The 13921-nt window shown below is 39.7% G+C and overlaps 1 protein-coding gene across 3 annotated transcripts in view; it reads right to left on the bottom strand.

Annotated features, from left to right (window-relative positions):
• LOC139131035 (cyclic nucleotide-binding domain-containing protein 2-like) overlaps positions 1-13690 on the bottom strand; it is a 77729-nt gene extending 64039 nt beyond the window's left edge. For 2 of the 3 annotated variants that reach the window (XM_070696950.1, XM_070696951.1), the window contains exons 1-2: positions 13298-13690; positions 11626-11655 (exon numbers count right to left, since the gene is read on the bottom strand). In XM_070696950.1, the coding sequence (XP_070553051.1) occupies positions 11626-11655; positions 13298-13546 (279 nt within the window). In that variant the 5' untranslated portion in view covers positions 13547-13690. Of the gene's footprint in view, positions 1-4678; positions 4951-11625; positions 11656-13297 lie in introns of those variants that run through there. The other variant, XM_070696952.1, reaches the window with a different exon arrangement.
• Positions 13691-13921: the final 231 nt, after the last annotated feature.

The raw sequence follows: 13921 nt of genomic DNA, 5'->3' as shown, positions 1-13921 counted from the left end.
ATCTCGATCGCAATGAAACGCGATCGATTTATCATCGCCTATTTTCATGAACCCAATTCGGACCAAATCATGTCCAAGGGAACAAATTCGTCAAATTCTGGGTGGGTGACAAATCGACAGAAGATGGAGAGCAGCCGAGCACAACACAAGTTGACAAACATCATGTTGTCGATGATAGTACGGGCGCTGCATGAGACATAGACGACGCAGGTGAACTAGGTGACGATCATAATGATATTGTGGAAGCACTTCCTAAAGAAGGCAAAATTAACATCAATACCCTCCATGGAGGGGTAAATCGAATTATTTCCATCTGTCATATTTTCAGTGCAATAACAGAGAAAACCAGCCTGAGTCCGGTACGTTGATGAACGAAAGACAATCCCATTGAATTGCGGGGTTGTTATTGTTTGCTTACGAGTAAACTTCTGGGAAACGATCGACTGCACACAAAGAAAAAAATTCTGTTCAGCGGGTATGATTGTTCGAACTTGGGTAGGTTGGTGGGCATTTTTTTTCCTTTCGCTGTTTCCATTTCTTTTTCAGAGTTCACATTATCCAGTATATGAATCTTTCGGAATTTTACGGCGTCCGGGAGTGATCGCTTGTACCGTTCGGGTATACAATACCAAACCTACACGTCGAGGTCAGTTTTGAGCAAAAACTGACCACAGCAAAAAGTTCATAGTTTTGTGTTTTTCTGGAAAGCAAGAAAAGGCGAATATTTCTACAATGCCAAGTGTAATCGTGCATGGGACTGTTATTGTTGTGATCTTTTAAATGGTCTACCCGTATTTAGTGACTCCCCCATAATTGCATGAACTGTAAAGTCGGAACAATTAACTACACAACATGCCGAAATTGAACTTGACGAGCCACAAAGAGGTCAGAAATGACAACCAAAAATATTGAAAAGTTGATATTACAGGATTTCGACATGGAAATGTCTGTATATGTGTTGAGGTAAAAATGTGGCTCGGAAACAGACATTCGGACTCTCAAAATTTTACAATAGTATTTGACCTTTTACTTGTAGGGGTTCATTTTTGAAGCTTATGGAGTAAATGAAGTTTTCAACGCCTTCGTTTTGTGAAAATCGGGAATTTTTATCGTTCCCCATATAGATAACACGTACACATGATGGCGGCCATTAGGTACTTTGTTTCTCTGCTAGTACCAAAATTTTCTCGGTGACTCACGATTTTTATTCCCGATTTTGAAAGAATAGCTGAAATTTTGCTACAGGCAAGTTTGAGCAAAGGTTTAAAGTCTTTCATCAAATTCAATAAATCTCTCTAATTTTTTCATTCACTGAATACCCAGCATCGTTAATACACGAAATGAACAATACAAAGGTCCGGTCACGACTCTGATTCATTGTTCAGAGATTAGTATAATATTGCAAAAACGATCGCCAGTTGAAGATGATCTGATCTCAATTTATTACTCCGATGCCGCTAGTAGTTTGCTTGCCAATAGAATTATTGGATCACGAGAAAAAAAAAAACAGGCTTCTCACGGAAACAGCACAGAACACCAACAATATGTAAAATACAGTGAGCGCCCCCTCTCTGTGTCGACAACAGCAACTTGAAAGCGGCGGTATTCGTTAAGCAACACGGTTGTTCATGTAATGTGTTGGCAAACATTTGTTTTACTGCGCTCAGACGCTGAAAGCAAACAAAATCACAAGTCGGTACGTTTGTTCTTCAACTTCACACAGAGTCAAGATCAATTAGAGCAGGCTTGCCTCAAACATTAAATTTCATGTTAAGATTTGTACCTGGCTTCAGCGATAATAACGAGGGTGCATTTGTGTTGCGTCTTTGCAACAGGGAAAACCTTTAACAAGTAGGTCACTTCAGCGGAGCGAGGCTTTACCTACTTTGAGCGTGTACTGGAGTGCTGTACTAGTACATTTTGTCACATAACGCCATGCAGGTAGTATCACTTCTATACCTCCATGATAACACTACGTTGGATTGTCATATATATAATACACATCTTGCATAACATTTTACCAACATCGCTCTTTGCACATTAGGTACATTCTGGACTAAGTCGTAAAAAGCTGTTTACGATTTCAGTTTAGGGCTCCATTAGCAGTAACTTTTATTGTATTTTCCGATATTTTTGTCTGTCTGTGAAATATAGCGTCTTGCGTTAGCTCATAAACATGCTGAAGGGATTCATCTTGCCAACATTACATAGCCTGTGTGTATATGTCCATTGTTATCCACGCTGACTGAATTTGAGATCTACCTGGAATTCAATTAACTTTTCCATTAAAGCAATGCCCATAAAATGCAAAATTTCTTCAGGCTGCAGTAAATATTATACGATCGCGCTTCACTAGGAACCCGCAAACACAAACTTGCTCACGTCCTCGTCCTTCATCATCTGGCATTCGTTCTCGCATCAATACACCGTAGCCATAGGGAGAAAGTATTCGTAGCCATAGGGAGAAAGTATTAAATATAAAATAAATAACGAAATATTGATGATGCTGGAAAAACAACTATACCAAATGTGACGTGAAGATTGCAAAAAGGCTGGTAAAAATTCAGAGTTTTTAAATGTGATTTACGTTTTCTACAAATATTTGTTGCGTATTGTCTACGTGACACTTTATGTTTGCGAGGCACGAACTTTGTGTTCCACAGTACCTTACAGAGAGGAATAAGATGATACGTGTTCTCTAGAGCAAAATATAATGAGAATCAAAATTTACAGCTAATGTCGTACTAAGGTATTAAATATCCCCAAACTGGGAGTAAACTCTCCCTAAGGAAAATTTACACGATTCCGTTTCATAATCAAGGAAAAATGTCAGCTGTAAACTGGCTAATTCTGGTGACAGAGAAGCACATAACTTAAAATTAACCGATGTCTGAGATTCAAAATGACTACTTTCCCGCATGTTACATCAATGGGAAAAAGTGAAGTTTTCTATTCTAACATTTTATCCACAGACAAAAGCTTCAGACTTGAAAGGTCTTGAAAATTCCCAGTTACCTTCATTATTCATCAAAATAAATTTGATTTGGCTTCTGTGTTAGTTTTAAAACCACACATCCATTTTGTGACTGTGACGGGCTCCCGAGACCACTTTATTGAGTATACATAAGATTCACACACCAGGATGTCTGTATATCGCAAATGCCTAATTCGTCAATCAGCCAGCCCAACCTATCGATCGCCCGCCATTGTCCGCGTCGGTGAGGTTCATTACCAGAGTCCGTTATCTCGGTAATGACTTGCTCGACACCGCACTATCGCAAGTCAAACAATTGTTATCATCCTGTAATCCCATTTGATCCCAGTAAATATGTCGTGTACTTCAATAAAAAAAATCAGCGATACACAACGATAGCGGCGTAACGGTAATATCTGTGACCTCGGTCTGCCGACGAAATGGTCGACGTTGCTGGATTCCATAATTGTCACCTGGTCAGATAGCGATTGTGGGACAAATTTTAACATATTTTTTTACCTAATTAAGTACTTTAAATTACGTATCGTGATAAATGTGATGTTTCTACTGTTATTTTGCTTTATTTTTTATTTTATTGCGATGTAATTTTATCAGGGGCTCTGTAACTGTGGCACTCCACGTAAATTTGAAAGGGAATTTCTAGTGTAAGAGGTACTACCCACGTCACGTTGGTGTAATTTTTACAAATGTTCAGTACATTTTAACTATTTCGACTTTCTATATAAAACACAACTCGTCTTAAATGCAAATGATTTGGGCACTCGGAAAAAACGGCGAGCTAATACATTATTTTCAAAACATCAGTGAATTATGTTTCATTGAATCAGATACGTCTATCAGCAACGTCATAAAAATCATGAAGTGATGTAGCCGATTCAACAGTGGACAATTCTGTCGAAAATGCCGACCGACACTTTCTTGTCTCTGCTCAGTGTTGTGTACTGAGCTCGAAAACACGCATTATTGTTCGCCTTCTCACTAGATCGCGCATGTTAAGCACTTTCCTTCATTTTATATGACAGTAGATTATATATATTTCAGTTTGCAATAAGAACAGCATATATAGTAAGCATGTGAGGGCATTATACTGTGTTACTGCATTCTAAGCTAATGTAGACGTTGCCAAGCCCGCAACGCTGTTTGAACGGTTCTCGTTTCAACATCTGTTGAATAGGTGGGGTTTTTTTCGAATTCATAAACTCCACCAACAGTCTTGGAAGTTAGATAATGATCAGTGTTGGGTCAGATTCAAGCTTTCATGGCGTGTTACATGATGTTTCAACGTCGACGTAAAGCTATAAAAAGGTGAATTAGGCGTACAAACAAGGATTGCTGTGTGATGTATTTTGGACCGAAGAGCATGAAGCAACCGTGACGAAAAAACTGGCGAGTTCTGAGCAAAATTCATTCAGTCTCGCGCCTGCATTCTCCCCGTCTTGCCTGTATCCCCCCGGTCTACTAGCCCGTTACAGAGAACCGTCGCATGGCCACTGTGAAAATAGTCACTTTGGTACTTAAGACGGAGGTCTACCCTGTCTAACAGATATAACGAAAATTCGAACTGAATTCAACAGGTGGCTTTCAAAGCAAGTCTGTGACATAGCACGGCATCCAATTCAATACAATCGGTACACGTACCCATCAGCAAGCCAGTCCCCTATATAAACCTGTAATCCGGCCTACCTTTTCTCTATGCTCCAGCACTCCGTTTCTGCGTCTTCGCCACGCAAGGTACTCCGACTGGGACGGTGTCTTTAGGGCAAACGTCAGTAAGGTCGGCCGTTGAAGAAAGAGAGAACGATAAGTGCCGTAATACGACATGGTCCCGAGGCAGCTTTGAGATATCGAGCGGCTAGCCGCCAAATTAAAAGAAACTTAACAATCCGACCTTCTGTGTTTCCTATCGGCTCTCCATGTTCGTTTGTGTGTGTTCGTTTGTGTGTGTTTGCGAGATCGATGAATACAATTCGCAGGCTGCGCTCTGTTTCCACGGTAACGGGGAGCGTCGACAGCAATACGATTGAATGCGCACAGGGGTACTTTATTCCACATGCGCAGTGCGCCCGTTTACTCAGCTTTTAGAGGGAGACGCCCATAAACATTAACCACAGTCAAGGAGGAAGTGTTTTTGAGTCGGATTTTCTTTTCATTTCAGCCGATTGCACTTAATTAAAACTTCATGGATATCATCAAGTGCATGCTTGCATTTTCGTATTTTCTCAATTTCCTTCCACGCCAATTTGATTTGGACAATTTTAATTTTATTACTTGACGAGCATTCATGAAAGGAATATTGAATTATTTTTTCAGCTAACTATTGCTGTCGCCGATACGATGGATATTGATCATTATTTAAAAGGTAAGTTTGGAACGTGGAGAATTAGTCCTATTTGTGCTTTGAAGATGTAGAGTTTACTGAGCTGGTACGATCAATATTTCGAAATATTTGCTCAAAGCTGTGGGGAAATAATTGGCATGAAATAGAGGAATAGGGTTGAGATACGGAGAGATTTAAACTAAGACGTGTTCGGGTTGAGCAGACAGACAGACAGACAGACACACAGACAGACAAGTAGATCGCTTGCAGACTAATTTTACTCATTAGGTTACCAAATTAGTTCCCAATGAACTAAGTGGCCCCTTTTTATATCCAAGTTCGCTGTCAACCACTTGTGTCTTGTAGAATCACAAAAAGTGGTCCGATCGACTGATATGTCCCGCTTGATGATGCAATCACAGACTTACAGTCGAAAATCTCAGCGTGATGAGAATATGTGTGTGATTCAACTCTGCTTTTACAACGGGCTGTTGGCGCGCTTCATCTGCCGTTGAGGGCATAGTCGTACTAGGCTGCTGTGTCATATTTTTTTATTATCAGTCACGATAACACCACGAGTGTCGTTGACATCTTTGATTTGCACGATCACATACGAAAGCCCAGGAGGAAAAACGTGGAAAACATTACACTTTCTCTCAGGAGAATGGAGCATGGACTGTTTTATCATGTTCTAAAATAATCTGAGAGTATTGGATACAAAACAGAGCGAATCACGCTCAACCCAAAGTAATACCAACCTTGAAAAATGCCAATGAGTTGAAACTAGATCAGTATTAATAATTAAAATCATATCAAATGACAAAGGTACTGATCGTTCTGATTTACCTGGACATGAAAAATTAAGCAAACATGCTCGTGTCGCAGCGCTTCATGCTCACTTGTGATTTTTTGCATGGTCCATTGGCGGAGGGACCATAATTTATTCTACAAAAGTGGCGGGATTGCGACGCACAGCTGACGCAGGCACGCTTACAGCGCTAGTGGTGCAAGCCCTTAGGTGTTGATGCCACCGTTTGATGACATCGCATTTCTGCGTCATTTGAACCAGCGGTGTTATTCGTGTCTGCTGAATCATAACTGTCATATCACATGGTATTGTCACTTGTAATTCAGTATGTGAAAGCTGATACATCCCTGCACCGAATAAAAGAAAGATCAGGTAAATTGAACTTTATCTCGAGCCTAGGATAACAATGGAAATTTTGCAGAGAACAGAGTCGGTGGGATTTAGCATATCTGATGATCTCTACCATTTTGGAGTCCAATTCTCAGCGACAAACAAGAAACATAATGGTAATTACCCTGCACTTCAATACATTTACATTTTAATAATGTTAATGTTGCTGCTAGGAGGTATTTCGAACTATAGAAGACCTGGCTTATCATATATCTGTATGCTGTATGTATGTACGGATATGTATGTGTGCATATATATGTGTATATATATATATATATATATATATATATATATATATATATATGCATATATATGTGTGCTTATGGTTTAGCTCATTTTTGCCTTTTTAAAGCTCAATAAGCTGTATCTTTTGGCTATTTTTTCAGAACTTTTGTTTTGTGGTTTCCCTACACTTTTTCTGCATTGAATCCCCAAACTCTAATTTAATGCCAAGTATTTAACATATCAACACAACCTATATGAGTATAATCTACATTGTTATTGTTGAAAATTGTATTCAAGTCCGGACTAGAATTCATAGTAAACAATAAACAATGATCACTACACACATACAAGCTGTGTTGAAAAAAAAATACTCGAAATTTCAGCATGACAAACGGATTACGGTCAGACACGGTAGTTGATATACAGAAACAGAATACTGAAAAACTTGCCACAAGTTACAGCTTATATCTCTTTAACCGAACAATTGTTCGTTGTCATTTGTTTTGGTTGTTACTGTAACTTATAAGGGTTATCTTTGTTGATGCGCATATATTTTGCACGGCATCAAGCCTACTTAAAATGTATGACCAACGGAGCCTTTTTCCGAAAGAAAACTTTAGCTTTCATGCATCTATTCGGGCTGCTGCATTGGCTGTCAAGCCTAACTGGGCTTGAATTTCGTGTAACGATACCGTGAGGGGGCAATATGGCGCGGTACAACAAGCCGCTACTCCAAGTCATAGGCGTGTATGGAATGACATCGTTGGCTCTTTGCAAGTCATAGTCCCCAGGTGTCGTGCCAAGGCTGAAGAGACCGTCGACCCCCGACAATGCAGGAATATGCGAATTAGGTGCCCCTCTGTCCACAAGAATCCGAGCAAAGTTTCTACAGAGTTTATAACATCAAGCGGGCGATGTAAAAGCACATTGTATTATCAGAGTGCAAAGACTACAGTCGATGACTAAAAATATAATGAGAACAATGGCGATGATAAACACCAGTACAGAGGAAAAATATGAATTATGTGATAATCAATAGAGGCGGAATAAAATCAGCAGGCGATGTCGGTACGATACTACAAAATCACAATATCCGACAAAGGGAGTTCAGAGTTGAAGCTATAGCTAGCGCGAAGATATCATATGTTCGTTACGTCAAGCGCACTTCTTCAATCGGAGACACTTTCGAACCAATCTTGGACAAAGTGACTCTAAGAACTCAGAGCGCCTATTGCAATATTGATCAATATGACGTCACTTTGTACTACATAATGAATAATGGAGTGTTACCCGATTGCATTCTTCATAACGGGACTTGAAGAGGTTAACAATTGAATTATTTTTCTTGTGAGACGTCATCACTCTACTTATCGTCAAATTCGAGTGGCCGATCATTCACACAGAACCTGATTGTCACCAGTAGTAAAATGACGACATATGCACTCGATACGTGATAGGCGGCACTAGTAGTGTGGGTACACAAATTAATTTTTTACGCCACATTGCAAAAGCGGAGTGGGCGATGTTCTTTGCATATCTATAAGCTATACTTTGTGTGCCTCGCCATTTCATAAGAGACGAATTGACGCAAAAATTCAATTTGAGAGTTCGTCTGTTTTATTTGTGTTCTGACCTTCAAAGGCACACAAACGGTATTACTGAGGGTTGCGTTCATCGCAATCCAGAATTAGTCCATTCGTAACCAGCGCCACAAAGACTTTGCTATTTCTTAGTCAACGAAATGGAGACAGGAGCAATATCATATTCTCTGATTTCGAAATATCACATTTTGTCGAAATCTGATAGCTGCTGAGTAAAATCCAAGGAAAAAACGATTATACTAATGTATGCGCTATTTTTTGTAATGCTCCCAATATGCATCACCTCGGTATCTTGGCAACAATTATGGTTTGGGCGGGAATTCTGGGTGGAACATATTTTAGATAAGTCTCGCGAGATCGTCGCCGTTAGCTATTTCATTCTGCGTGTTTAGGATATCCACTTCTCAAATATTTATGTAAATTGAAGGCAGGCAGAGCTTAAAATAGGCATTCACTAAAAAAGTACTCGCGCCAAACTTGCATCGCCTGGGGTCCACTCAACTTGGATAAGAAATAGTAATCGTAGCCTGCAGTACTACTGAAACTATCGGCTCTCACCTGCAATATTGGCACGGGTAATACGCTAACTTTAGATGTTAAGTGGTGTTCTTCGTTCATTCAAACACTTTCAAGGATGAAAATAACTGAACTTGAACTTCAATCTAAAAGTCCAACTAAATTTCTTACGATATTAGCCTTCAACCCTCAGCTGAAACCTTCTATACGTCGAAAAACGTGAATCGCAGGTAAACATTTAATTTACCGTGGTGTATGTGTGTTTTCATGGGACATCTTTTCGTGTCTCATTTTTTCTAAAGTGCTTTAACCCTAATTGTCGATAACGCAGTGCTTTTAATTTTTAATGTAATTCCAGTTGCGCATCATGGCAGACACAAATAACGGTGGAATTTTACATTTCCCGGCGGTCCCCTCTGTCTAAGCGAGGGAAAGCCACCTACAAGTGGAAAAAACACATCAGGAAAATCATATGTTGGAAACGCGCCACAAAGTGTGTGCAGTGCTCGTGACTGTTGTTCTAATGTCAACCGGGTTGCCAAACTTTTACGCAGGGTCGCCACAGCACCAACAAGTCATGACTCGATATGTATGGTACCGACCATTGGAGATACTGGATCTTGAAGTCGACGTCAAGATGAGATACACTCAATGCAGAGGTCGACTACCTAAGCCAAGTCATCGACCGTTGTCGCAGCAACAACAGCAACAACGTAAAAACAACAACCGTATATATGTGGTAGTGGAAGATGTACTGATATCGAGATAAAGATTAAATTCTCATTACGTCAGTCGAAATCTCACATCTACAGATAAGTGATATGTCTGTTATCTGTCATTTCAAATACAGTCTCCAAGACATGCAGTTTAAACATTTCGGCGATTTCGGCCTTGCCCTCTCTGAGAGGCCATTTCCATCAAGCTGTAAAATCAGTTGCCGCAAATAAAGTAATCCCACTTATGCATGGCACATTCATTTCATCTGAGCTGCATACTACCTTAAATGAATAGTTATAAGGTGTATTGGTTGAAAATACATGCAAGTGTGCGATACATGGTGAAACTTATTTCATAGGCGTCATCGCGTAAACGTGAAAATAAATTTAGAAGTAATCTGCTTCTAAATATGACATAGCCTTATCATAGTCTTAAGTTTTACAATATATCACTTACGTCTCGTATCAGAGAGATGGCAGTAGTAAATTGAGTAGTGGTGGTTACGTTATCTTGGCTTTGGAAACACTGGCAACGACCAATCTTCTTTGTGACTCGCAGACGACATGCTTGAAATTGTGGAGGGCTTTTAACCTCGGCGAGCGGGGTCACGTTTATAGTGTTGCTTATGGAGTCGTGGCAAATAGGCTTTTATCCGAAGAATCTTGGATTGCATTTTTCTTTCACAAAGCATGTTTGAAATTCAAAAGCCAAGAGCCGGTGATACACTCGGCAACTCCGCGAGAGCGTTACGCCACTGGCTACGATAACGTGTATAAACAGACCGGCACTACAGATTTTGCAGACCGCGACTGTTTTCGCTATAGTATTTCTTCTTGGGCAGTTGAAAACATACCGTGCAGGATTTCAAAAACTTATACATGTATGGACAAGCTTAACCCGTGACAGGAAGGAGATCTACAAGCTCCGAATCACGATGAGGGAAAGTGTACACTGAAAATATCTCCATCTTTACATTCCATTTCTTCGTTGTTTTCCTTCTCTATTTATTTGATAAGAACTGGACTCCCTTTCCCTTCCTCACGCATTTTTTCGTGCGTGGTTCGGTAATATTTTTAAGAGTCGTTAGACTCTGTATGCTCACTCGACTTACTCCGAGTCTACGGGCACACAAATATCACAAAGAGCAAATTAAAGCACTATACTGGGACAGACTGTAACGCAGAGATCAAGAGGCAAAAGCGGTTGCCCGCAGACGCTTGGCCAGCCTGTGACTAATACACCCGAAAAAAGCCAAGCGATTTGTCTGTACGCTCACTTCAAAGTCTCAAATGCATACACATACATAGGGAGTTTTCTTCAAGCGCCAATACGTTCATTCACAACCATATCCGCTTGAAAAACCTTTAACACAGTCTAATAGAACATATAAAATCTGGGTTTATGAAGTAATAAATCCATCATTTGTGTGGTTTTAGTGTGTGCATGAGTTCCATCGCTCGTGAAACTCCCATGAAGCTCCTCATTACACACAACTCAACTCAACACAGTTTTGTCACTGTTTCAGAAAATGATCTTCACAATATTGTGTGATGTACCGACAAAGGTGGTTATTAATAAAAATTGTCCCTTGGTTTGAGATAATGTCGACAATGTGGTTTTCTTAAAGCGTATAGTTGGTAAGAGCTAATGGACATTCATAGCTTCGTTCAAAAAGCGGCGAGAAAATTGCAATTGCGTATGTATGTATGTATGTATGTATGTATGTATGTATGTATGTATGTATGTATGTATGTATGTATGTATGTATGTATGTATCTATCTATCTATCTATCTATCTATGTATCTATGTATCTATGTGTATGTATGTATGTATGTATGTATGTATGTATGTATGTATGTATGTATGTATCTATGTATGTATCTATCTATCTATCTATCTATCTATCTATCTATCTATCTATCTATCTATCTATCTATCTATCTATCTATCTATCTATCTATCTATCTATCTATCTTCATATCTCTCTATCCATTAGTCTAGCTATCTGTCAATCTATCTTTTAAATATATATCATAATTATTATTATAATCTTACCGTAACTTTCTTTTTTGGTCCACCTGCATTCTGAAATGATAAAAAAATACAGAAATCAAGAAATGAAGCACATTAGACTGTTAAGAATATAGCAAAAAGTCATGTTTTGTACACAATCACAACGCAATCGTTACGTCGTATATGTATTGCCCTCATAATTATTATCCTTGGTCAAAGTTTGTTTCTTTATCCAGATCTTGAATAGGGTAGATTTCTAATTGACTGCATCACAATGACAAACGCGTGGTTGTGTCGTTATCATGTGATTGGCGTCATGGTGCTTGGTGCAGTTTGACACTTTGCATCTAATACTGATGTTTGAAATAGAAATATTGACAACGTCATGAAAATCGACTGAAAAAGAGGAGCATAAATATCGAAGAGAAATACTACGCAAAGACATAACCTACTGTGTATGCCAAAGCAATTTTAAACTTCGGCAAAAAATACTATGACATAGAATACAATGCAAAATTTGAAGCGAGATAAAATTGCCTAACGGCATCCAGAAGAGTGAATGGTCCATCCCTAAGTGGAGAAAACAATTGAGACGAACAAATCAATGCTTTCCAAGATGCAGGATACTGAAATTTTAAACAATGCTCGACTAGAGCTCGTTCTCTCCGAGTGAAGTTCGCCTGACATGACATCATAAAATATTTGTTTGAACTGTCAAATGTATCGAAATTAACAAACGGATGAACAGCGAAATCTACTTTTCACAAAGCCTGAAGGGTTTTAGAAGTTACCTGTTGCCTTGGTAACAGTACATAGGGTGAAGTTCCTTTCCACTGAGCAAGGTAAGTATGTGGATAGCAGCTCATGTTTATACTATAAATATATGTCACATATGTCATGACTATCGACAAATTTTGAGGTTTAGCGTCTGTCACCGACTTTTTTCACTGTTTTGGTTGATCGATAATCCTCTTTTGCGCTTTCCGACTGCCTGTTTATGCCTGCAAGCGTCAACAAACCCCGATGCAACGGGCTGCGAGAAACCGTTCGATCGTTGCCGTCACAACGGAACTGTAAACGAACAACCGCCTCGTCCCTCCAGTGTCCCTCCCAAAAGATAAATTTGGGTTTTAAACAACTTACAATGGCAGGCCACGGACTCCGACGTCGAAAGCAAGTGAAGTTCACGGTTGCCAACACACGATGTCTTCTACGCTCATTCCCGTTCATGGTGTATATGATGTGTGTGTGTCTCTGTGTGTGATGTGTTCGATAGGGTGATCGTTGATTTTAGTTATTTATTTAATCTTTGAATGTCATGCTAATTAAAGTTCGCCATAAGCAACGCGTTGAAATCGACACGTCGAATTTTTGAAGCGAGGGATTCAAACAAGTTGTGGTTACGTTTGTATGTTTGTCAACCCTGCTGTAATCTGATAAGAGATTATAATTACACCTGTTTGCTTGGTGATGACAGAAATTACCCCTTCACGTCTCATACAGCGCAGATTTCCACAAATTTTAACAGTGAAGAATATGGTAAAACATCAACCACAGAAGACTTAGATAAGCAATAACACTGACTAACGGCCCGTTAGGTTTTTGTGAAAAATTGACGTTAAATCAGATTAGGATCAGGTGGAATCATATTTTTGTGTGTGAGCTGAAACTATATGCAATAAACTTTCATTAAAAAACACGTCGTTACACCCACCTGTACAAAGAAAGAAGAATGACGCTTGTGTCTGCCAACGGGTCGGTGCTTCTTCGAGAAGACCTCTGTAAACTCTGTGGTCCCGGAACTCGGAAACCCGGGCGTTAGGAAACCTACTCGCTGTGGCGATCGACCAGGACGTTGCCTGGAACCAGGAGAGAGTCGTTGAGTAACTGCGTCTTTAGAGGAAACTCCCACGCCTGGCCTTGACGGTTTTGTATCTTGATATTGCGCAAATCTTTCCGACATTATCTCACGTGCAAGGCTTCAACTTGTATCCTAGGTACGTCCAATAGGTTCAAATCACTTCCAATGCACAACTTGGTGTACCTCCTTTGGACGCCACCTCTGCTAGGTCATGCGAGGTGGTCCGTGAACCAGTGAGTGTGAAATCAAACATTAGTAGGTGCGGCGGGCCGCGGTCGATCTTCTGAGAAAATTTACATTTTAATAGTTTGTACATTCCATTGTTCAAGTCATAATATTCAGTGTATGCTTGCAGTGTAAATACTGAAAGCTTTGCTAACACATTGACTTCTTCCAAATGGCCGCAGGAAATACTGCCCTTACAATAAAAGCAGAGTGAATTCGTCACTTGATGGAATGTTATCGAACAAGTCGTTT

The sequence above is a fragment of the Ptychodera flava genome, chromosome 4 (genome assembly GCF_041260155.1).
Source record: "Ptychodera flava strain L36383 chromosome 4, AS_Pfla_20210202, whole genome shotgun sequence".
Taxonomy (NCBI): domain Eukaryota; kingdom Metazoa; phylum Hemichordata; class Enteropneusta; family Ptychoderidae; genus Ptychodera; species Ptychodera flava.
The sequence above is the reverse complement of the archived record's forward strand: the minus strand, read 5'-3'. Positions and strand labels throughout refer to the sequence as shown.